The sequence below is a fragment of the Solea solea genome, chromosome 9 (genome assembly GCF_958295425.1).
Source record: "Solea solea chromosome 9, fSolSol10.1, whole genome shotgun sequence".
NCBI lineage: Eukaryota > Metazoa > Chordata > Actinopteri > Pleuronectiformes > Soleidae > Solea > Solea solea.
Genome location: NC_081142.1, coordinates 20,647,579 through 20,674,120, shown reverse-complemented (window position 1 = coordinate 20,674,120; position 26,542 = coordinate 20,647,579). Strand labels below are relative to the sequence as shown.

The 26,542-nt window shown below is 41.1% G+C and overlaps 1 protein-coding gene across 4 annotated transcripts; it reads left to right on the top strand.

Annotated features, from left to right (window-relative positions):
• The first annotated feature begins 20,593 nt into the window (after positions 1–20,593).
• On the top strand, positions 20,594–26,341 carry LOC131466089 (uncharacterized). 4 transcript variants are annotated; one of them, XM_058639178.1, is made up of 4 exons: positions 20,594–23,094; positions 23,410–23,594; positions 24,769–24,899; positions 26,225–26,313. In XM_058639178.1, the coding sequence occupies exons 1-3, from the start codon at positions 21,563–21,565 to the stop codon at positions 24,870–24,872; spliced, it is 1,821 nt and encodes a 606-aa protein (XP_058495161.1). In that variant the 5' UTR covers positions 20,594–21,562; the 3' UTR covers positions 24,873–24,899; positions 26,225–26,313. The 4 variants fall into 4 exon arrangements, with proteins under 4 accessions (XP_058495161.1, XP_058495162.1, XP_058495160.1 ...); XM_058639179.1 differs by lacking the exon at positions 26,225–26,313 and having other exon boundaries at positions 23,410–23,534; positions 24,769–25,018; XM_058639177.1 differs by lacking the exon at positions 26,225–26,313 and having other exon boundaries at positions 24,769–25,018.
• Positions 26,342–26,542: the final 201 nt, after the last annotated feature.

The window sequence follows — 26,542 nt, the reverse complement described above, 5'->3', positions numbered from 1 at the left end:
AAATATTAAGCTCTCGAAGTAGTTATCATTATTACCATTATTACCATTATCACCAGCGTTAAAATACAGTGGTGTAACTATGCCAAGCAAAGTCAGATAGGAGGCAAATGTATTCCCAATAAGATAATTTGCTCTAATTTATTATTCTTCTTCTTATTATTATTTTTGTTTGTTTAATTTTCTACACAAATTCCTCAGCTCCACATTTTACCCCAAGTACCACCAGAATTAAACTTGCGTACCTCTGGTGGTACACGTACCTCAATTTGAAACAGCACAGCCTTGTTGGAGCCATGAAAAATTATGTCTCTGATTAGGTGTACTGTACTGTTTAGATATTCTCTATATTCTCATTCATTGTGCAATAGGTGAGGTACATCCTGGACAGTTCGCCAGTCCATCGCAGGGCCACATGGTCAATTTAGAGTGTCCAATTTACCTAATTCCCATAATGCGTGTTTTTGGACTGTGGGAGGAAGCCGTGGAAAAGACACGCACACATGTGGAGAACATGCAAACTCCATGCAGCGAGACCAGGGTCTTTTTTCTGCTCAGGCAAGAGTGCTAGCCACCACACCAACCATGTGGCCATTCACTGATTCATATGAAATAAAAACATGTATTTACCTTCGGTTAAAGTGTGAGTTTCACATCTGCCCATTGTAATTTGAAAATATCTGGTTCTTTGCACCTGATACAGTTGATACACTGTTTGGCCATCGGTCATCGCACATCATCTTTCAACCACATGTTTGTGGGGAACAAGCCCAGATCTGTAAGTCCTCTTGACCCATGTTGCTCCTGTTGGAGGAACTGGCAGCAGAAAGGATGGAATAGAAAAAGTGTTGCACATCCAGTAGATGCTATATCAGTGTGTGAGTGAACGAGTGTGATTGGGTCAACGGCAAATCTGTCTCGTAAAGCAACTTTAAGAGGTCATCAAAACCAGGGCCACATAAATATAGACCATTTACTCTACAAGGGTGCATGTTCGGCCAAAGTACCTTTTATAGATACAGGTTTAAAATATCAAATGTGTTCCATGACACTTGCAGGTGGGAAAATACATTTTAAGCAGTGTGATGACGGAAGATGAGATGACTGATCAATCCGGTGGGACCAGATTGTTCCAGGCTGGTGTCAGCATTCGGCAGATGTGTGACACATAAAGGTTTTAATCTAATATCCTATGTCGCAGCTACTGGTTACAAGGCATTTAGGAAGGATGAGTGATATCTGTGACTGACGCGAGCAACTGACAGCATCTCCTCTGTCGCCCGAGGGAGGCAAACTAGTAAATAAACAGTTTTACCTGAAGTTTGCTTCGTTTTACAAAGTTTGCTCACCTCACATTGCCTCTGTCTGTGAAATAGGTCTTCACACTTTTCCATCCAGGAAATCATTACAACTGCTGTTCTTTTTTTTTTTTTTTTGGGGGGGGGGGTATTTTCCCTCCAAGGTTTTGGAGTTTGTATTTCAGATTGCCCTGCACTTAAACCATACAGACAGCAGGGTGTTGTCAGAGTGTTTTGGTGCAGGATTTGCAGGGATATTTACAGACAAAGCTCCAGTTATTGCCGCCTAGCTCGTCAATATGCTGCCTCACTGTAATGTCAATAATCAAAAGCCCTGTATGCTGGCGGATACTCTCGATATACATACAAGTATGCCTGACTTTGTAGGTTTCAGTGAGACTTTTGAGTGGCTCTGGGCTGGGTTTGTATGATGAGACGATTCCATGATGGTGGAACTAATCAAAGTGAAAAAGAAACGTATTTTTATTACCCAGTGTAAAAGCAAAAGCCGTCCAATATACACAGTGGGAGATTCTGGCTCCTTCCAAAATAAGATCGTCTAATGTCACAGGGAAAAAAAACGGCACAAGCATTGGTTCATTAGCCCAATCAGGACATTTTTGTACTGTAATAACGCTATTTATTTTATACCACATGAAAAATGATTAAAGCTGTAGCTCTGGACACACAAAAAATACAATTTCCCATCGTACTTCCAGCTCTCTTAATCCTATTTTAGGAATTGCCAGGGTTTTCTTCAGTGTGAACAAAACACCTCTTCCTTCCATATTGTGCAGCTGCACACACACACAGACACACACACACAGAGACACATTACACAAATGAGGATTTTCAAGTGTATATTCAATAATTTCCTCCACTTTATCTATATGTTAATTACGATCCAATCCTGACCCACCTAATTTAGGAAATCTTCATTTATATATTATTAAAGTACTAAAATTAGAAGTGAGTGGATAAATTACTATGTGTTTTTTAATTGCTAGAGAGAATTTCGAGAATGTCAGAATGTTACACTTACAAAAGAACTAATCACAAACAAACATCTTAACCTTGAACAAAACAGCCTGCGCTGTACTGAGAATGAAAACATCCTGGAGGTGAAGTCTCGTTCACTCTGTGTGTGTGCACATGTGTGAGTGAGTGAGAGGGAGGGGGGGGAACTCTACAGACAACAAGTTGTTCATAATTTATTTATAATAGTTTGCCTTCGCTGTCTTTTGACTGACCCAAACAAACCATGTTGTATTTGTTTTTCAAGTCGACCTGAACCTTCCCCGACCCGCGGGCCGGCCCGGGGTGCTCACGGATTGTGGGTTGACCCTCGCATCACTACATATACTACATATGTAGTGTAGTGTATACTACATATCAACAGAGCATTATTGTCACGTATAGTTTGGGCAAAATAAGTTCATGATTTTAAAAGTTGTTTTATTCATGTGGGAAAAACAGCACCGTTTTCAAGTGTTTTTCACCTTTTGTATAGTTGCTGTTCCCTGCTTTATGATTTAAGAAACTTGTTGACCATGTGTTTCTTTAAAACTGTTATTTTGAGAACGATATCTTTATTTGTACAACTATACAGAGTGGTTTGTGTTGTAGATATAAGTCAGCTCTCCCACACAAACCTAACCGATTTTTTTCCATCGTCATCATTTCATTATCTGCTCCCATTATTGTATCCATGAGGCGTTCAGGAGCTATTTTTCACAAGATTGTTAGAGAGAAATTAGGCATTTTTGAACATATGCGAGTCTGAAGTAAATCTGAGGGGAAGCCTCTAATGTTCGCAACTCATCAGACGCTCTTAATGCATCAGTGACAGCTGACGAAGGGTTTCACAGAGAAGAGAGTGGATGAGACTGACAGCAGTTGGAGAGCTGCAGCTTGGACTCGCGCCTCGCGGGAAGGGACTTGACTCTCCCATTGAGTGATTTATTTTGTCTCAAATGATGCGGAAAATGACTTAATCAGAAGCACCATGTTAAATGCTTGTTTTTGGAAAGCACTGCTGTTTGGAAGTTTTAGGATACCAGCTCAGTACCGTACAGTAAAGGTTGAATCATACTTCTATTTAGAGGACAAACACTTTTTCTCAAAATGTGTCTTTTTATATGACTTTTATTTATATATTATATTTATGTAACCTTTTGGACTCTTTAGTACTCTTGGTTACTCAGGTGATGCATGACCCGAAAAGACTCTAGTATAGACATCGGGTTTCTATTTTGGATTTACCACGCACTTTTTTCCTGATGTTTGTATTTAATTTGTATTTTAATCAACGTCAAAACTATAGTCTGGCTATGGTTTAGGTTCAGGATCATTTAGATTAAACTTCAAACTACTTTAAACATAAATTCCAGATACAAAGAACTATTTAAAAAGAAGGAAAGTAAAATCTGAAGAGGTCAGAGTTCAATTCAAAAGCATCTACATTCAGAATTTCATAGTTTTACTAATAATTTATTTGTACTTGGTTTAAAATGATTTTTTTTTTTTTCCACCTTCCTGAAGGTAGCAGTTCAAATATAATACAAGTACGTTTGACATCCTCTTCATGCCCTGATAGTCAACACAGTTGCCAGGTGGCTGTAGCTCTCACAGAACTACAATGCAACATAACCAAACGTTTCATTCTGAGGAATAATTGTGTTTTCTTCAAGGTGAGAAGTATTCAGTATCAACAAAGCTGTCCTCTCAGCACTTTCGTCTCTCCAAAATAAACACACAAACACTCAGCTTGAAGCAGAATTTTATCTGAGGGCTTTGAGGGTGGAGCTTTGATGAGAGAGCAGGGTGTGATATACTGTATGGCTTGCATCTGTTGCAGCATCGCGTGCTATTTTAACTTTTCCAGATTCCTGATTTTGTTTTCTTTATTGATTATTTGTTGATGGCTTGTCGTACGGGTGGATTTCAACAAAATTGCATGACAATTTGTAACTTGACCTTTCAATCAGTTGTTTCTCTTTGTTCTGCCCCGCCCTGATTAGTTTCACCTGTTAGTCTCCGCCCCCCTTTTGCATGGACTCCTTCCCTTTGGTGTGAGTTCTTTTGCTTCCTCATTGGCAAACAGAACCCAACTGGAACATGAAATGTCTGCGACCAGATGGAACCTGTGGCTCATCATGTTTCATCGCCGTAGATATACAGAGGAGAGACCGGTGTTGAGGAACGGATCAGAAAAAACAAGGACAATTTGCAAACAGCTTTAAACTTCAAATACTTAACAACACTGAAATCATATCAAACACCTGGGACAATACTATAAAATGACACGTGGTGTCTAAGACTTTGAAGAAGTGGAGGGTAGAAACAGAAGTTCTTCTGTTTTGCCTTTGGTTCCATTTCATGTCCCAGTGTTCCACACCTTCATGTCTCTTGGTTTCTGGATTTGTGTTGGATTTGGATTCCCATTCCTTTTCTACCTGCCTGAGGTAAGTCTTCATTAAACACTGTCTGTTTGTGTACTTAAAGCTCTGGTTTCAACTTATAGTCAAAAGATTATACCTGTATCAAGGAGGTATTATGTCAAAATAGTTGATTATTTTGTTCGCAGGATGACCTTAAAATCATGAATGAAATATATTTTAACAAAATCAAGTGGAAGGTTTGGCTGGAGGATTGACCCATTGAATTTTAGTACTGCTTTTTTCTTTTTCTTTTCCGTTGGTCGGATGGTTAGGGTGTGTCCAAATGCAGAAAGAAATGAGGAGGGTGACACACATTCAGAGTGGATAGTGTGCAGAATGTGGAGGGAAGAAAATGGCAGGTGAATTCGTAAATGAGGCTTAACTCGGAGCGTGCACCAGCAGAAATTCCTCCCCAGCCGGCTGTGGGACCTGTTTTGGCACAAGCTCTGAGGCAAACTCATCATTATTTACAGCTTCTTGGAGGGCAACGCCACTTGTCTCCGCTCATGCTTACCCACCTATATATTTCATCCCCAGCTCATTGTCTGTGTACAGATGGTGCAGCCATTAATGTAAAACACACTCTTACTATAAACCGTGTGAGCCAACCCACGGACGAGGAAACAGTAATTAAGCCATCACGGTGGGTGTTGATAATGTCAATGTCCAAAATCGTTTTGGACACATGGTAATTGCTGCACGGATGTGATTAGACTGGGCCTGGTAAACATTTTAGGTTAGGTAAGTGGAAGTGTGTGGGTTGAAGTGTCCTAACTTGCACTTCCAGCACCTTTTTGTGTATCGAGACCATGATTCCTTTCAAAGAACCAAAATATAAATGAAAGCGATTTATCTTCGATGCATGAAAGAAAAATATTGAAGAGTCAAGGTTACCCAGACACATGCAGTGTGAAGATATTGTGACTTTGATAGTTAAATCAAAATATTAACAGAGTTCAAATGATTTCCAGTGTTTTTGAGAACAGGGTTAATCATTTACAGTCAATGTCACCGCTGAAATAACCCCAGTCAATATTATTTTCTATTATACAGACACAACCTGTCGCTAAAGGTTGAAGTGTGCATTAATCTAATACAAAATACGTGTGGCAAATTAATAAAAAATTCTGAGAACAGGTTGAGAATAAAATAACACTGATAAGTTGTGATGCTCAGCTTGTTTGAAAATGTTTGTCAAGAGAACCTTTACAAGTGGAGAGCTTTGTGTAGGTGTGCATGCAGCCAATGTCCTGTTAAAACCTGGTATTAATATTAGACCTGAGAGACCTGAGCACAAGGTTTTCTGTTGACACAATGGAATTAGTGATTATGACAAATGCCCGTCTAGAAGCCTCTGCAGACGATGACTGATGCATGACATTTTATTTTTGGCTCATACGTTTAACCAACTTTATTTCTTTCCTCCATCTGATATAACAGTTTTTTTGTCTGCACTATGGTGCGCAAAAGTAATGCATAAACAAAATATTAAATATTTTAAACAGATACTCAAAAATGCAGAGCCTGGTATTCATCCTACACGTGTCTCCTGTGACCACTCGTGATCATATACTTATAATAATACGTCCGTTCGTGAAGATCAAATGATTCTGCTTGCATCCAGTTTGACTGTATACAGCAGTGTCCATTCACGCACTTGTGTGCTTTTGTTTATTCCCTTTTTGGCTGCAAGAAAATGCACAGAGACACAGAGTGAGGAGAGCGCAGAATAAATCAATGTTATACGTGCAACTCGACCATGGAAAAAAAAAAGATTTTAAGCATCTGGGAATAAAAAAAAAAAAAGAAAAGAAATCATGTGGCACGTCAGTTAATATTAATACTGAGGTGGTAGCCACACAAAAAAAAATCAATGTGCAGTATGTGCACTGAGAGGTGTAAATATACCTTTTTGGTTTATTGTGAAACTGCGTGTCAGAGGGAGTGGAACAATGTGGCCTTTTATGCACATGTAAGATCTTAGCTGGATTGGATGAGGTATGGTCACATGTCCCCGCTTGGCTGGATTAAATACATTGACCCATTTGTGGTCACAGCCACATTCACTGTCAACATTGACTGCCACGTGTTGATTTTCTGTTTTTTTTCAGGGTAAAATCTAATTCCTCTCCCCTCACACCCACACGCACAGAGGATCAAGGTGTTTATTTGCATATTATGTGGAGCGAGGGTGTGAGATCAGAGCACAAGTGGTCACTCGACAGGCGTATTAATTCCTGGAGTGTACTCGCTCAGAGCTGTCCAACTGTTGTCTTGTCGGGCATGACTGAACATGTCCGCAGTTAACCCACGGCCACTGAGAAACACAGCACTTCCTGGTTCCTGGTGTTAATTTGCTCTTTGAAGGTCCTCGTGATGACTCTATCTTCTGGAGGATGCCTCGATTCATCCCTCTCTTTACTAAGCAGTTGGGAAACTATGGTGACCTTTTGCATACAAGAACATATGTTCTTTGTCTGCTTCAAAATGCATTTGCTCTGTTTGTTCAGGCTGTTAATGAACCAAAGTGTTTCTATTTATCTCCCCAATATTATATGCACTCCATAAGAAAATCACGTCTTTCACAGGCAAACAGCAGTTGGTCAAAAATATCCCACTCTATTTTTGCATCTTCCCATTTTTTTATATTAATTAATTACTTTGCCCCATCATTGACCCTGGATGCAACCCTCAGACAGACCTTGTCGGTTCATCTACCAATTATTTTTTTTATTTTTGCATTTTCTCTCTCATTTTGCTGCATAAGAAAAGGAATATTTAAATATACATGGAAATAAACATGTGGTTAATCTGAAAAAAGAATAGAAGACTCCACCTCTGCCCTCAATTTGACTCAGATTGTGCAGAATATATTGTATTCAATTGCATTTGCAATGGACATATGGATGTGTTTGGACTTGTCTGAGTCATTTACAGACACACATGCATACAAATGACTGCTGGGTATACGGCCAGCATGTTACATCTTAATGCTCTTTCTAAATATTCCTCAGACTTGATTGTCCATAAAAAAAATGCTCCGGCAATTTGTGGACATGAGCCTTTCCCACCATGCGATGGGTCAGTGATGAGTAGCAAAATCATCAGAGTCACACAACAGAATCCAGGAGGCTTTATGTGTGAAGACGCTTCCATCCCAATCCCTTTCTATATAGTGAACAGATTACCTGCCCTCAATGTGACCTTGGAGCATAACTGCCGATTGTTATCTGAGGCTCCACCGATCCCATGAAACCCTTCAATGAGAGTCTTTTGACTGCCGGTCAATTCAGTCCTTTTCTTTTGGGATAGATGACAAGCATTTGAACAGGTGTACACACAATTGCATGTAGAGTCTTACAAGACTCCTTTCACTTGACACTCAAAGAGTAAATGATCTCCCACCACGGCGGCCTCCTTCTGTACAGAGATAACAAAATGTTTTGTGCTTTGTTGAGGTCATTGTTCCTCCTTGTCTTTGTTTGTGTTGTTGTCGGAGTTGGCAGGTGTTTGTTTTTCAAGACCGAGCTTGTGATTTACGTACAAGGGTTGATAATATTAATCAGCAGAGTTGTGAATGGTTTTTGACTCTCTGGCTGTGATTCAGCAAAGCACATTGAGTTGTTACCGCTAGCATTAGTACTGACAAATTCCATCGGCACAAACATAATTGTGTAGAGTGATGCGTTAACATTTTCTTTGTAAATGGACACGGTTTATGTATCGCAGTGTCTGTTATGACTGTGGACTTTTTCCTGTCACTTTTGATTGAATTAACAATATTTCTGGCCAAAGGCAGCTCTCATTGGAATTGCAAATCAGTTCTAGTTTGCTTCCGTGCTGGGTTGCAGCAATGTTGACACCACAGATGGCTTTAACATTTTTGGAATTTTAATGGGCATGATGTGAAATATTAGCGTGGCATTTTTCCCATTTCGGGAAAAAAAAAAAAAGTCCAGAGCAAACTCATTGTTCTCAGTTCAAAGATGGCTGCCGATGTGAACCACCTGCTTTCAAATACCGCCGCGGTTCGCCTGCCAAGTGCTGTCTAAACTCATCTACAATAGAGCAGCATATCATTGGAGGGCCAGAGGTCCAGCATTTTTTTTTTTTTTCTGAGGGACACAAGCCTGCTTAGCTGAATTGGATGATTGTCCTTCTGATTGGGACCCCTGATCTTGAAGGCTGTACTTTCCGCGTGACCATCGTTCCAGAGGCAGCAGTGTGAGAAGTTTAGTGTCTTAGCAATCCTGCAGAGTTGGCTGCTAACGCACTCCCTATCTGGTCAAAACAGGGAACTAAAAAAATAAGCCCTCCAGCAAGCCACTTTAAACTGTCAACATCACTGTGGGAGACTCTAATGTGAATCTGTGACTCAACATTTTTTGTTTTTTGCGAGAGCGTGACTCACTGACGGAAAAGAGTGCATTTGCGCTCGAAACTGTAATAATATGATGGAGAAGGACACCGTTTCTGCGTAGGAGAAACTAAACCACACTTTACAACTGTATGTAAACATGTATGTAAATGTGCTGCAGCGACCCCCTCATGTTTTTTGCAATGCATTTTTTAATAGTTCCCTATGTTCATATGTTATCTTTAAGGCCGTTTCACTGGATTGCATTATATTTTATATAAATCACATTTATTTTTGTAATTTTCACAGAGCAGTGCATTGGTTTCCCCTTTTTGTAATTTGAAACCGTTCTCATATTTTTCTTCTCTTTTAATGCAATTTACAAAATGTGTTCCTTTCACACGTCTCCCAGTGCCACTGTATGCGTGATGACATTTTTAACAGCATCTAGAAAAACCACCTTCCAGGGGTTTAACAGTAAAACGGGATCCATTTCCATTGTGAGGCTTTATTGAATATTCCATTGTCAGACATCGTCATCAATCTAGAGCGGTAATCCATCATTGTCAAGTGAACAATGCGTGCATTAATTTGGAGGAATATATTCCGTTTTTCCTCCCGTACCCACGGGCAATAATTTTAACAACTGTCAGCAAGATTCTGAAAGTGGAGCTCAGATCAATCCTGTCTGTGGGAAAGGAGAGTGAACACTTGCACACATCGTAGCTGAAAAGCTTTTATGATATACCCATATTTAATACATGTGTAAAGTACACCTGATAACGTGATATATTACCTTAAGTAAAGGTTATATTAAAAAAAAAAAAAAAAATCCCAACTAGAGCAGTTGGAGAATGACAAATGTGTTAAAGCCACATTATACACTTTTTCAGCCACTTGGTGAGGAAAGGTCCGTACTAAAGCTATTGAAGGCATTGTCCCAGTGCTCTACTTTCTTTACTCTCTACCAGTCACTAACTTTGTCTCTGTCTGTTGTTCAATACCAAGCAGGGCCGCACGCCGATTTATCAGAGCTTGTTTGCTGCTGCTAGAACCTGCTATTTGGAATGAGGTTAATGGGAGCACTGAGACTTGGCCATACATTAAAAAAAAGCCATAAAAGTATAAGAATGACCTAAAAGAATGTGTATTAGGCGATAGAGTGTCGCTACCTCCACCCCTCCCATGAGGTTAAGCAGAGGGGTGACACATCACACAAAAGGTATTTTTCTGACGTTTTCTCAGTAGTTATGATGTAAAGCTGCGGGAAGTAAAACCAGACACGAACTGAGCTTTTGCCGTGAGTGAAATCATTTGTGTGAAGCGATATATGCGTCTTTTAAAATGCCGTTTGAATGTTGACATACGTTTTATGGCCTTTTATTCTTTACGTCTTTCTTTTTGTCTCTCTCTCTCTCTCCAAACTGCCTTATGATTGCTCTTTAGTCATGCTGTAAACACGGGAGGAGCGTAAAGCTACTCCATTGTCAGATTTACATTATGATGACAGGTTATTATGAAATTATTAATAACCCCCCCAAAAAATAAAAAAACTATGCTGCCTACCCCAGCATGCATGGTTTCCGCATTGTGAAACGGGGAATGGAAAATAATTTGTGTGTGTGTGTCAGTGCGGGTGTTTGTGAGTTATAAATCGTATAAACTGTATGATTCATACAGTGCAAAGCCGCACTCCATATTTCAGGACGTGCTCACCGCTCCTGGTGTCACTTCACCTTCTGACTGCCGGAAAGAGGAGAATAATGGGGAAGGAGGCAGATCAGCTTCCTGTTTGGAAAAGGAATCACCTTTTTTTTTTTTTTTTTTTTTTTTTTTTTTTTTAATTTGCCAAAAGATGTCTCTCAGCACAAAGAGAGATTTCCCCTGTCATTTTTCTGCTTCATTTGCACGCTGCGCTGTTTTTTTTTGTCAAGCTCATCAATTTTGCCCCATGTCAGTTGCTCTCTCTTTCTAATGGATTTTCTGCCAACAGATTTTCTATTTACGATAAGAGGATGCTCCTAGTCTTTAAAAGCCCAAATGAATGCTGATGGGGAGCCTGTATTCCAAACAAGTTTAAGCTTATTTTTTGCACTACTGTCAGTAATTTTATATACTTTATATATATATATATATATATATATATATATATATATATATATATATATATATATATATATATATATGTTACTTTTTAGTAAATTCTTGCTAAGATAAATTCAAAAAACCAAAGGTGTTTTTTTATTAACCTCACCTAACAGTCATAAAAGGGATTCTGACGACATTAAACATATGGTAATATACCATAACTCAGTGTTGTAAAATTTAAAAGATTTATAGTGTCCAATGATGAACAATGTGGACTTTATTTCCTGCTCTCCAGCCCTGCATGTGCAATAGACTTTAAAGATCAGCTTTATGAGTTGTCACCTTGTGAATATGGTTTTATATGTGGCTCGGTGTTGGGTATAATTTGCGTATATGGATTTTTCTTTAAAGGATTTTCCCCTTATATTGATCCAGAGGCTGTGCCAAGTTTTGGGGCTGCTGGAATCTACATTGTCTCCTCTTATGCTCGACATAATTAGTGCTTGAGGACTTAATTTGCGATATTAATTTCTTGTTTGAAAAGTAATAGATAATCATAAATAAAAAGTGTGAATGTGAATCCACATTTCTACTATCTGGTTGTGTCTGTTTTGGTCTCTTCCAAGTCTTTTGGGAACTGTTTGAATCTTTAGCCTATAAATTGTAAATTCTACACTTGTTTGTGTTTATCCTATGTTCCTGGACTGGTGGGAACTTGCAGTTGATCCATCATCCCATTTTTTCAATTAAATCAAGTGGCCTGCTGCAGGTGAAAACACTTTCTTGTCCAATGATGCGACTTTGGCTTCAACGGACTTGAACACCAGCATCAGCATTAAATATTTTTGCTGAATATCATTCACTTGTTTCGAGCTGATCTTGGTGTCTGCACATTGTTCCTTGTTCTCTTTGTCTTTGGGTTTCACTGGCATGGACACCTGGTTTGTCCCAAACAACGTGTCAGATCTCTCAATGAGCTTGGGTTTACATCAAGATTATCCTCAAATTCCCATCTTAATCCGGGATCTTATTAGATCCAAATGTCCGAATTTCCAAAAAAAAAGACATAAGCACAGCTTTATTTGCAGCTACTCTCATCCCATGCATCCAGTTTCGTGGTGTGCAAAACAAAAAGTGTGCAAAAGTGTGAGATTTAACCGGAAAAAGGTACAACACTAACTAACGTGTGTTGATATAGATCAGGGGTGTCAAACTCAAATGACCTGGGGGCCAATGAGCATATAGTCTGGTCAAGCAGGGGCCGACATAGAGGAAAAAAAGTGGAAAAAACAACTATTTAGTAGCCGGTGGGAAATATAAGATATTCATTATGATATTAAACAGAATTGCAAAGTAAAAGTGCTTGTTTTGATGTAAAATGATTCACAATAAAAACATATTTATGATGCACAAAAACGGAGAATTACATTTAAAATTTAGTAAATAATGACAAAGATAATTGTGATTAAAAAAGCTTAAACATATGTAATTTCCTGTTGAGTGTAATACAATTAATAAAGCAATGATTACAACCAAATGTCTTATTACTATTATAAAAATATTGCCGGCAAATACATTTAGTCTTATATTCTGTCTCTATTCAATCGCCTTGCACAGTGGTGGGCGTGCCGCATGTAATCGATTGGAGGGCCACATATGGCCCCCGGGCCACCAGTTTGACACATGTGATATAGATACAGTAATGAAGTAAACTCCACCTCACATGTTGAGGATACTTTGTCGCTCCGTTCCCTCTGTCATTTTCGTAGCACTTCAGGAAACCACTGAAGCTGAACAAGTTTTCAAGCACTCCTGGTTCAGTAAGCTATAGTCTCATTCATTTTCTGCATGGGCAATGTTCTGTGCCACAGCATTGGCCTCCAACCTCCAACACCTGGATGGACCACATGGTCGTGGTTGAAACATCAATAGGGAAGATGGTGAGGTGACTGAAGGAAAACATCTGGATCACTAGCCCTTCAATGAATAAGTGATTTTGAAATGGATTGTTCAGCAAGGCATGATGTTTGATATTTGTGTTGTGTTGTTTAAATTCTCAAGTCCAAATGATTTGGCTGAAGCACTTAAGACATTATGAAAAAATAGATTTTAGACCTGTTTTGTTTAGCAGTGATATTACCACGATAGCTTTCTTTTAGAAACTTAGTCTTTCTTTTCAGCTCCTTTTCTTTTTACGTTTGCTCTAATTTGTGCCATTAGTGAAATTACAATCTTTTTTTTGTTTGTTTTCAGTGTTGGCTTTTCAAAGACTTTTTTTGTCAAACTGCCAAAGTACACATAATGACATGTACAGTAGATAGTTCTCAAATGATTCATGTGTCAAAATGAAAAGAAAAAAGAAAAAAGCCACTCTGATCTCATATCTATTTGAAGGTGAGCAGTGATAGGTTTGGCTTATTTTAACATATAATTAAATAATTGTGTCTTGCCTGAGTTGTATTGTAGCCCTTGTGTGTCAGACATGTGTCAAATTGTCCTCTAACAGAGAGATACACAGCCCAATATAAATATTAATTTACAGTTATAAAAATAAAATGGCCATAACATACAGCACATGCACAATTTGCTCAGTTGTTGTCACCACATCCGGAATTGTCTTCTAAGAGGAGTTTACCGTTAGCAGTTAATATGAGGGCAATACCGCTGCAGCCAATGTATTTGAGTCAAATATGAGAGCAATCAAAATGAACTACCCCCTCATCAATAAGGCACAGTGATCCCATCCATCTCTCCAGAGCTATGATGGATAGACATGGACCAGTCTAATTAAAGGATGAATTATGGAATGGATTCAATTCATCACCGACTCTGTCAATGCTATTAAATTCGGTCGGTCCCGTGTTTCCATATGTGGGCTGCACTTGCTTTTCTGCATTTATCAATCATAAATCAAGAAAAGATTGGTCCCAGCAGGGAATCTAGCGTCCCTTTTTCCGAGCCATACATCGCGTCCAACAATTCTCTCCCTTAGACGGATGCGATCAAACAGGCGTGGTGCCCCGATGAGCCCCAGTGCTGAGTCTTCCTGACTGCATATGGCAGCTAATAAGGCATTAGAACAAAACATGCAGGGGCAGACTGGTGAAAGTTCTTATAGCCAACACACACGTATGGAGGAAAAGCACACACGAGCACAAAAGGCAAGGCATTTATTCACAATAAAAAAAACATACTCACCCACACACATACACATGGGCCCCTGGACCAACACTGGAGCCAGTGCAAGGAGTTAGATATTATTGATTGGGATCTCTAGGCCACAAACACACACTGCAAATCACAGAAAAGCAGGGGCAAGAAGGTCAGTTCAAAATGAGAGTTCCTTAGCAAGGACTCACTCCTGCATTATGAAGGATTTGTGGGTGCTCCGATTTGAGGTCAATCAACATTATCTGTCCTAAAAAAAAGAGAGGAAGCGAGAACAGAGCAGGGGGGAAAGAAGACAGCTGGCAGCACTGATTGTAGCACAAAAGTGTCAAGGCCAAAAGTGTTGACAGGCTTTTCCAGCGTCCCTCTCTTTGTCAGAGGACACAGTGATAGAGCTTCAGGGCACATAATATGATCTTGTCAGTGGACTCAAGTAAACGAGCCAAAACAAGCCACCACAAGCTGTGTCTCAGTCCAAGGACTGGACCCTCAAACGTGTGACGACATCGTCCCGGATGTTGTCAAAATGCCCCACAGCACCACAATGTGGGCTGCATGTCCCACATTGTCACACGAATCGCCACGTTTGTCCGTCCATATCCCAGAAGTCTTTGCATGCCAGTGGCAGCCTGGCAGTAATGCCCCACTCAGCAACGGGCTTGGTGAAGCCTGGAGAAGTGCAAAGAATGAATAAATTAATACAATAAAGTAAAATAACTTTTATTTGGAAAGTGATTTTAACTCATTATTCATATTATTTAAACAGGGTTTTGTCCTAAAGAGGCAGCAAGGCAAGAGGTTTATTTTACCAGTTCAAACCTGTGTTTGTTCTACTACTTAAAGTCTAAAATTCTCTACCGTGAATAATTCATTTATAATAATAGATTTGACTGCATTGATCGAATAGTTTGAGTTACATATACTGTATATTTATACAAATTCTATCTGTTGTTCCAAAGATTTAAGGGTTTAATTATTTGACATGTGCATGTTTGTCTCCGAGCCTGAGATGCATCATCACACACTCTGCCCGTTTCCTCCAGCATTACGTAAAACATTTAAAAATAATATCTGGAGTCACAAAATCACAAGAAAATAATCACAGATTGCTGTGAAGTCATCTTTATGTACAGGTTCACAGACTCTGTCAAAGTGGGAAGTTCATTATGTAAGACAAAGGCTGCTTCTCCAAAAGGGAGAAAAAGATGCTTTTGGTTCCACACAATTCTATTAACGGTTAATGCTGAAGGAGTGGAATGCAGTACAATCACTTATGTCACATCTTTTGCGAGACGCTAACGGACCTGGAGAAGAAGAAAACCACTTTAATGACCGCAAAATGAATTCATGACCTTGAATTTTCAATATCCATTTTCCGATTTTTCTTTTTTTGTCTCGTACATGTTTCCGAGGGAGATTTTTAAACCTCCTTCTGTTTTATAGTCTGAATCAAAATGGAAGCGTTACAGCAGTTCCTTTCACCGCCGTTAACGCTGATGAAATGTCATAAGAGAACTATGACCTGCCGTCAGTGAGCACCATTAAGCAAACAGCCACAAATAGAAATGCGAATCAATTATGCACCCAGAAAGCCATTAATTATTTGCGATGTTTTCCTTTAAAGACTTTACCCTGATCTCACTTACACCAAGAACCGTGTGGTGCATCAACAGTTCACATAATGGAGATTTATCAGAGCCTAAGAGAGAAGGTAAAAATCTATCCAGACAAATGAGAATGAGACAGTTAAAGGTCCAGTGTGTAACATTTAGGAAGATTTATTGGCAAACATTGTATATACTACACATATTTATTATATATTTTTATTTTTGTTCATGTTTTTTTTTTGCTTTCGGCTTCTCCTTGTCTAGCAGTCGCTGCAGCGGATGATCAGCACACATTTATCCAGCACCGAGTGTACACTGGATGTACTGTGTACATTTACTTTTGAATAAAAAAAAAAATATTTGTCGGTATAGCCTCAGCATTAGCATAGAATAAGAGTTGCTTGACAATTTCTGTCATTTTTTTTCAAAACACAATTCAAATCAATTCATTCTAGAGCCGATGACAGAATACCATGTGCAGAAGATGCAGAAATTAGAGTTATCAAAGGATTAGTTAATTGCAATTTTTAGTCCAGTTTTATCGACATTCACTATGTAAAGCGACTCTTAGCAGTGTATCTCGATAAGCAATACAATTAGTGGAAAGTAAGTTGGTAAGTGAACTGGTCTTTTGATTCAGCTGATCATTTCAAATTAAAAGAAGTTTGTCTGCATGTTAGGCTGCAGACAGTCTAATATGGTACAGGCAGAGAACTTAACAAAACAAAAAATTGTTACATTACATGTCATTAATGTTAAAGCCAACCCTTAATTAATCACTATTAATGCATTAATAGAAATACAATGTCCGAGAAGTTTACATGTCAGTTGTTACATGAATAAACAAGAATAATATGCTTGATTCGGTCTATTCATGGTGGTAAAAATATTGAAAATGCAGGAGAAAACAACGTTGACTTATGATGAGGATGATGATAATAATAATACTAATAATAATAATAATAATAATAAGAAGAAGAATAATAATAACAATAATAATAATAAATATTATTATTTTCAATATCCTTATTATTATTATTATTATTATTATTATTATTATTATTATTACTAATAATGTGTTTTTTTAACCCTGAATGAATAATGATTAACTACAGTATGTCACTAAGTAATGCAGAATGATGGAAATGTGTATGCAGTGAGATGGAAGTGTATTGAAATTTGAAAAATAAATAAATAAAAAAAAAAAAGCAATTCCATGTATGTGTGCAATTTCACACATACACGTGGGGGGAAAAAGGCTCATCCTCATGAATAAACTTCTGCATAATCCTGAACTTTTTTTTGTGTATAGTTCAGCAGTTCATGCATATAGTGGAGCATTAGTAAAATTCTCACGGGACACCTCCGCAGGCTTTTATGCAAGTAATATTTACAGTTTGTGGATGCACGCGGCTGAGGATAAAGCGCCAGATCATTCGAGTGTAAAGGAGAAGACAGTGGTATTTGCAATGGATTTGTCGAGGTGAGTCAGAGGTCACGCCACATGTGTTTCTGTTCTGCTCGCCAGTGAGTCTAACCTTTGCTGAGCTCCATTAGCAGCAGAGGCTGTCTCTTGGGCTGGAGCTGGGTAAGAGAAAATGAACAGCTGGTCGGATTTCTTGTCTCTTTGCTGCTTGTTGCTCTTGGGCAAATTTGCTATTTCTCAGGGCTGTATGGTTTTGTTAATGTCCCACCGTTAAATGTGTGCTATGTTTTCCATTTTTCGAACAGGTGTGACATCACTAGCTCGCTGAAATCGCTGAATTGCTTTGGAAGATGTATATGCAGAATGCAAAATAAGTGATCCTTTCTTTTCGGCAGTGTTGCTATGCCCTTGAGCAACACGTTGAAGCAGCTTCGGTCGACCTGCATTAACATACACCGCGTGGTCAAAATAAAGTCACGCATGCACTCGAATAATTTCAGCCTATTCTTTAGCTTTAAATTGCAACAAACATCCATCATGGCACTGTTTCCATAAGGTTACGAGATGTCACAATGTTTATTCCATGGAAAAGTTGCATTTCTTTCCGTTGTGTGCCAAGATTGTGTATTTACGATGCAGTAGGAGCGCCGTGATGAGACACATCACAAAGATTCTCGATGGGGTTAAGGTCTGGACTCTTGTGGCAAATCTACAGTATGTGTGAAAATGACGACTAATGCTCGCTCTGCTGCAATTTGAGCCCAATTAATCCAGTTGTTGTTGATTTTTGTATTTTTTTCCAATATCCATATGTGTGTATATATATATATATATATATGTGTGTATGTGTATATGTATATGTATATGTGTATATATGTATATGTGTGTATATATATATATATGTATGTATATATGTATGTGTATATATATGTGTGCGTATATATGTATGTATATATATATACGATATGTATATATATGTGTATATATATGTATATATGTATGTGTATGTATGTATGTATATATGTATATATATGTGTATGTATATATATATATATGTGTGTATAGGTATATGTATGTGTATATATATACATACACGTAGTGGATTACTGGTGTCTAGTGTTGCTTTCTTCTGACTTCTGTCAGAACTGCTGAATACAAATATGCTGCATTCAAATGGCGTTCTTAAGGCATGTCCTGTAAACATCTTCTCATGTCATAATTAGGAGTTATGCTTCCTGACAGAAAGTAGTTCAAGGTGAAGGTGAGCAGTTTTACTTCCAAAGAAAGTATGTCCCTCCTGGACTCATCAGCAACTACAAACACAACAACATTAAAAGTCTGTTTCGAGCAAGCACATGGTCACAGTTGCATTTGGTTTGGTCTGACAGAAGGAAAGTGTAAATGATTGCTCTTGCCTCTCAGTCTGCAGGTAGAGAGGGATTATTCCAGCGTTGGTACAACAAAAGTATTGGTATCTACAAGACAAAATGTCAAAATTCTGGATAAACAATAGCTTTTTTTCGACTCGGTGTTGTAACTTTTGAAAGGTGAAAATGTGTCCATGTGGAAAGATTTGCTGACTTATTACTAATGTTACAAGCCGCGAGTCAATCATTAAAAAAAAAATACAAGCCCTTTATGGGAAGCTTTTTCTTCCTTGGAGGGTTGGCTACAAAGCTGCACTTCAGTCCCAACCACGCTCCACTCAGTAGCTTGCAGAACTCTTTAATCTTTCCCCGCCTATCTCCCCCTCTCCCCCTCTCCCCCCACCACTACCATGAATTACCTCTTCATTGTTGGATGAAGTGAATAGAAAGAACTGAGGGGTGAACCGCGTACGGTTCTTTCGTAATGGCGCACTTATTGACAGCGCCACACAAAAAAGACGGCTGATTTAGGAGGCCCTGGGTTAGGAGAGGCTCGGAGCTAATGAAGTGTATCCTTTGCTATCTATCAGCTGTCTCGTGACAACTATCAGCGGACAAAATCGATATAGATGTGGTCAAAGATTCAGCAGTGCCTGAACAGGAGCGCTCACCTCAATCTAGTTGTGCCATTAACTCTTTTCTTTGTGCCCTCTTTGGCTGATGGTAGTAAAGTAAGTCCACGTTTCGAAGAGGCTCCACTCTCTGTTCTGACTTCTCTGCTTCTCTCTAGGTTTTTAACCGGTGTCGTCCGGCACGGTCGCATGTAGAGAAGCTTTATTTTGGCACACATTGAACCTAATGTTTGTGATTTTTCTAAGGCTAATGGCTTTTGCACATCACTGGTAACGGGGATAAATGAAATCAAGTTGCGGGTAGTTCAGGAGATTTTGACACACTCATTATTCACATTAATTGCTGCACAATTAAGAAAATAAATTACACGGACTCACAGGGAGTCAACATTTAATAATGATGAGCTGGTGCATGCTTGTTTTGTGTATACAAGAATACAAGCAGTACACTTTTTTTTTCAATTTACTCATTCAGGACGTCTGTTGGACGTTTGGAATATTTGATCAGGGTCAAAAAGATTATTACTCTATGAATAAATTGGATGATGCAACTCGTCTGCATCAGCTTAAAGTGTGTTTTCCCTGCAAAGAATATGTCGAAGGTAAACAGTCTAACAGTAGAGCTTTTGTAAATCTCTAAATTATCTTCAGCGGTGTCTTTTCTTGAGCTTATAAATAGGAGCTAATGTCACAGTTATGTGTGTCAACAGACATGGAAGATTGTCAGTATATTCGTATAACGTCAGAAATGCCGCTGACTATCTAAGATGATGGATTGCCACCTTCCGCTTTGGAGAGAGCTGCTGCCCCAAGTAAAAGAGTTGAGTATCACAGGGTCTTGTTGATGTGTCAGGGTAAAATGGAGCATGGCAGTGACGGGCCCGACCGGTGCAGCGTCAGCAACAATGAGACTGCTGCACTCGAGCGATTGTGGCCAGGAGGCAAGTCTTTAGATTTGCCAGTCATCTGGGTTCCAATCCTCTCTTACGGTCATAAGATTTTGTGTCGTGATTGACGGAGTGAGATAGCAAACACGAGTGGCATGGAATTAGTTTTAGCCTTAGAGATTTGGGTAGGACAGGGGTGTCTGAACTTTTTTTTTGAACAAGGACCACATTTGATGATGTGAAGGTTCCCGGGGGCCAGTGGTCCGTTCAGACCTCTTTTTAACAGTAAAAGTGACATACAAATGCACTGTTTTATAGACTGTTACGTGTGCATGGTTTTTGCTCTTCTTTTGTGTCCTGCGCCAGGTGCCACCCTCCCCACCTGACTGGTCAGGCACACCTGCAGCACCTTGGCAATCAGGTGGATTGCCTCAAAGCTGCAGGAATGGAAGCAGACGGGGCCAGTGGGCCAAACCGCCAGACAGTGAGAAGCTGTTGGTCGTGAACGAGAGCTGTGTGCTGCGCTCTATCTTCGACTTGTTCATATTCGCTCGTAGTGTTAACCCTTGGTTTTTTCGTTCTTGGCTTCGCTTCCATCAGGAAGTAGTTTTGTGTTGACGTTGATTTACTTACGCAGAAATAAATAGTCTAAGTTTACAAATATCTCTGTTTCTTTTCTTCTTCGAAACGCCCGGTTTTATATTTAATTGTTGCCCGCCCCATTTCCCCTGGATGCCACAAGTGGGGACGTAACAATTTTGGGGGCTCGTCCGGGATTTAATTTCGTTTTGAGAAATTAGTAAAGATGTTTGTAGTTTTTTTTTAGACTATTTTGTTTTGAAAGCGGCAAGTCACTTCCGGTGGTTCGCAGTCAGTATTAACGACGGTGTATGCACAATCTAGCCTTACCTATTTGTACAGCAACTCCCTCAGTTAGGTAGAAGCGTCCAGCTGGGTTGCACGGCACCCTTCCATCGGACACTTGTTTATTGTTTTGCCTTTTTTATTTGCGGAGCAAATCCTGGGCGGGGATCAAGTTCCCCGAAGGGGGTAGGCGTTTCGGGGCTCCGGCCGCCGATGTTTCTGCCTTTCAAGTTGCCTCGAGCCCGGCACGCTCCAGAAGACAGACAGGTTAGTTCTTGGTAGGTAGGATCTGGGGGATGTTTGTTTGTTTGTCTGCGTTTGTTGGTTTGTGTATGTAGCATCCGGCGTGAGTGGTTCTGACTGTTGCCACGGAGTGAGTAGTACACGTTAATTTGCTAATAGCTTAGCGGCTAGACGCTACTACCGGCGTCATGGCGAGTGGGTCAGTGTTTAGTGTGGAGGAGTTTGTGGCGAAACCTACGCTGAGTCAACTGGACCACTGTAGGAAAGCTGATTTATTTGCGATTGCTGACCGCTATGACATTAAGGTTACAACTTCTCTCCTTAAGAAGGAGTTGAAAGCTGCCGTGGTTGACGGATTAGTGGAAGGGGGTGTGTGTGGTTTACCGGCGACTGTGCCCGAGTCCGCAGGGGAGGTGTGCTCTGAGGCTCGGGGGGCGGAAGCGACTCAGCGGCAGCGAGACATTTTGAACATAACCCCCGGTGTAAAATATGGTGACAGGGACGAGAAGCAGTTTACGTTGCCACGTTTTGAACCATTGTCCATTGAAACGACCCCTGGATCCAGAATAGATGCGCGGATAAAGCTGCGTTTAGCTCGTCTCCAGCTGGAGAATGGGGAACGGGAACGGGAACGGGAGCGTGAGTTTCAGCTCAAGTTGAAGCGGATGGAATTGGACGCAGAGACCGCGGTCAAAATGCGAGAGCTGGAACTACAGTCTAGCTCAGTTTCGTCTGGTGCGCGGCCGTCTTCGTCATCTACAACATTTGACGTGAGTAAAAACGTTTCCTTGGTCCCCGTCTTCCGGGAGTCCGAAGTTGAATGCTATCTCGGTGCGTTCGAGCGCATTGCTGCTGCCCTGCACTGGCCGAAGGATGTATGGGCGATACTGTTACAATGCAAACTCACGGGAAAAGCTCAGGAAGCTTGCGCTTCTCTTTCTGTGGAGGATGGTCTCTCTTATGAAAAAGTAAAGAGCGCAATACTGCAGGTATATGAGCTGGTGCCTGAGGCGTATAGACAGCGTTTCCGCGCTCTGAGAAAAACAGCAAGCCAGACGTACGCTGACTTTGCCAGAGAGAAGGGGATGCTGTTTGACCGGTGGTGCTCATCTTGTAAGGCAGATAACTTCAATTCAATACGTGAGTTAATGTTGTTGGAGGAATTTAAAAACCAAGTGCCGGAGCGAACTGTTGTGTATTTAAATGAGCAGAAGGTATCTACTTTGCAGCAAGCTGCTATTCTTGCTGATGAGTTTGCTCTTACCCACAGAAGCCCCTTTATCAGGCGTGATTCCCCTACTCAACATGAAACTGCTTTTAGGTCCAGTGACACGCGTGTTCCACGTTTTAGTACATCAGTCTCTGCACCTAAGGCAGATAAACAATGTTTTTTCTGTCATAAAGCTGACCATCTAATTGCGGACTGCAATGCGTGGAAACGTAAGCAGCAGGCGGCAATTTCAAAGCCCAAGGGTGTGGGGCTAGTAAGAACCGTAACCAGTTATTCACCGTCCCCCAATCAAACAGTACCTGATGAGTGTTTTAAACCTTTCATTTTCCCTGCATTTGTCTCGCTCACAGGAAAGGTGGATGATCAGCGTCCTGTCACAGTTTTGCGAGACACTGGTGGCTCCCAGTCATTCATTCTTTCCTCTGTACTGCCCTTGAGTACGGAGTCTGCCTGTGACACGAGCGCAATTGTAAGAGGTATCGGGATGAGGTTTGTACCTGCCCCTCTTCACCGCATCCATGTCCAGTCCAACCTTAAAACTGGTTTCTTCCAGGTAGCTGTCCGTTCTTCGTTCCCCATCGATGGTGTTGGCTTTATTATGGGTAACGACATAGCTGGGGGTAAGGTATATCCATCACCCGAAGTCGTTAACAACCCTGTGGCAGAATCTAGACATGATAATCTGGTCCAATGTCACCCTGACATATTTTCAGTTAGCGTGCTAACTAGGGGGCAGGCCAGAAAACAAGCTCAGGATATCGATCTGTCTGACTCTGTTTTTGCTTCTGCTGTATCTGAGGACAGGCTGCCACCTACGAGAGAAAAGGAGAACTGGGCTGGAGACCTAGAAAAGTGTGAAGGTGGGACAGAGCCTGTCGCTGTTCATGCGCTGCCACTGACCCGTGAGGCGCTCATCAGCTCCCAGTCAGGTGACCCATCTATGAGAAAATGTTTTGCAGCAGTTGAGGACCACGATAAATGCACTGAAGGTCAGTCATTTTTCTTAGATAACGGGGTGTTGATGCGGAGATGGACTTCACCATTAGGTAAAACCAATGCAGTTAGTGACTGTGGCTCAGTGTGTCAAATAGTGATTCCAGTTGCATATCGGCAGCATGTGCTAGAGTTAGCTCATGATCATCCCTGGTCTGGTCACCTTGGTGTCACTAAAACACACGACCGTATTCTGAAGCATTTCTTCTGGCCAGGAATGAAGAAGGAAGTGACACGCTTCTGCAAAACATGTAGTACCTGCCAAGTGGTGGGGAAACCAAACCAGGTTGTTCCTCCAGCCCCATTGCATCCTATTCCTGCTGTTGGTGAACCCTTTGAACGTGTACTGGTCGATTGTGTTGGTCCGTTGCCGAGGACAAAGTCTGGTAACCAGTTTTTGTTAACGGTTATGTGCGTTACCACTCGTTTTCCTGAGGCCATTCCACTGCGAAGAATCACTGCACCTGCCATTACACGGGCGTTAATTAAATTCTTTACCATGTTTGGTTTACCGAAAGTTGTGCAGACTGATCAAGGAACCAACTTCCTGTCAATATCATTTAAACAAACCTTGTATGCTCTAGGCATCACTCATTCAGTCTCTAGTGCTTATCATCCACAGTCACAGGGGGCGCTTGAGCGTTGGCATCAAACACTGAAGTCTATGCTGCGTAAATACTGTCATGATACAGGGAGAGACTGGGATGAAGGTGTCCCCTTTACACTGTTCGCCATCCGCGAAGCCAAACAGGAGTCCCTGGGGTTCAGCCCGGCTGAACTTGTGTTCGGGCACAATGTGCGTGGCCCACTTAAAGTGTTAAAGGAAAAGTTCTTGTGTAATATTTCTCCACAGACTACAGTTCAGGATTTTGTATCCCAATGTAAGGAGCGTTTACGTAATGCTTCTGCGCTGGCTAAAGTGGCACTCTACTCCTCGCAGGAGAGTATGAAAGAACGGTTTGATCTGAAGGCAGTTAAGCGTGAGTTTGAACCTGGTGAGAGAGTTCTGGTGCTGTTACCGACACCTGGCTCTGCCCTTACTGCCCGTTTTTCAGGCCCATATGTCATAAAAAGCAAAGTGTCCGACACAAACTATGTCATTCACACACCGGAGCGCAGACGTAAGGTGCGGTTGTGCCACATTAACATGCTAAAATCCTATCATTCCAGAGAGGCCAACCAGGGGGAGCAGGAAAAAACTCCGGAGACTGCTGCCCCTCGTGAAACAACTACCTCCTTGGTTTGTGTGGAATCACTGCCTGACGATGGGTTGAATGTACTAGGAAGTGACCAGCAGAGTGGTAGGCTGTCTAACACAGATTTCTTGGCGAAAATAGACACCCATTTGAACTATCTCCCTGTAGATCAGCAACGAGATATAGTCTCTTTGATGCGCTCCCATCCGTCCCTGTTTAATGATGTACCATCTAGCACCAACGTACTAACACATGACATCGATGTTGGTAGTGCGTCTCCCATTAAACAGCATGCGTACCGATGTCCGTTAGCCAAAAGAGAGCTTATGAAAAAGGAAGCTAATTACCTAGTGGAAAACGGTTTAGCTGTACCTAGCTGTAGTCCTTGGAGTTCCCCTTGTTTGCTGGCTCCAAAATCTGATGGCACCCCACGCTTTTGTACCGACTATCGGAAGGTTAACGCAGTTACAGTGCCAGACTCATTTCCCTTGCCTCGCATGGAGGACTGTATTGATAGTATTGGGCCGGCCATGTTTATTTCAAAGCTCGATCTGCTGAAAGGGTACTGGCAGGTTCCATTAACACCCAGAGCCTCTGAGATTTCGGCCTTTGTAACCCCAGACCACTTCTTACAGTATACCGTTATGCCATTTGGAGTGAGAAATGCGCCTGCCACGTTTCAGCGTCTAATGTGTCTAGTGCTAGGAAATGTCAAGAACTGTAATGTTTACCTAGATGATGTCGTTGTGTACTCAGCCGATTGGGCCAGTCACATTACTAGCTTAACGGAAGTATTTCAGAGACTTGAAGAGGCGGCCTTAACTCTTAACCTAGCCAAGTGCGAGTTCGGTAAAGCGATGGTTACGTACTTGGGAAAACAGGTTGGCCACGGGCAGGTCCGGCCCGTGGATGCTAAGGTCTCAGCCGTGCTGTCCTACCCGGTGCCCATGTCAAGGCGTGAATTACGGCGTTTCTTAGGCATGGCTGGTTATTACCGGTGTTTTTGTAAAAACTTCTCTGTGGTAGTTAACCCTTTAACCAGTCTGTGTAGTCCCAAGGTTCCTTTTGTATGGAGTACTGAGTGTCAGTATGCCTTCGAGGCAGCAAAGTCTCTGCTCTGCAGTGCACCTGTCCTGGCCGCACCTAACTTCTCTCGCCCTTTTAAGCTGGAGGTTGATGCGAGTGCTTCAGGAGCTGGTGCTGTGCTGATACAGGATGGAGAGGGTGACGTGTGCCATCCAGTATGCTACTTCTCGGTCAAGTTCAAACACCATCAACTTAACTACTCCACCATTGAAAAAGAGACCCTAGCTATGCTACTTGCACTTCAACATTTTGAAGTGTATGTTGGTGCCAGTTCATCTCCCGTGGTTATATACACTGACCATAACCCTCTTGTCTTTCTTGCACAAATGTATAACCACAACCAGCGACTGATGCGTTGGGCCCTGTTGGCGCAAGGTTACAACCTGGAGATTAAGCACAAGAAGGGGACTGACAATGTGGTGGCTGATGCTCTGTCCCGTGGGTGAGGAACGAAAAAAAAAAAAAAAAAAAAAAAGTTTAAGAAGATAATATTTCGGTGTAGCATGTTAGTGATAACAGGTGTGTGTGTATAGTGTTTAATGTAGCAAACTATAAGTTTGCACTTATGGGAGGGGGTGTTACGTGTGCATGGTTTTTGCTCTTCTTTTGTGTCCTGCGCCAGGTGCCACCCTCCCCACCTGACTGGTCAGGCACACCTGCAG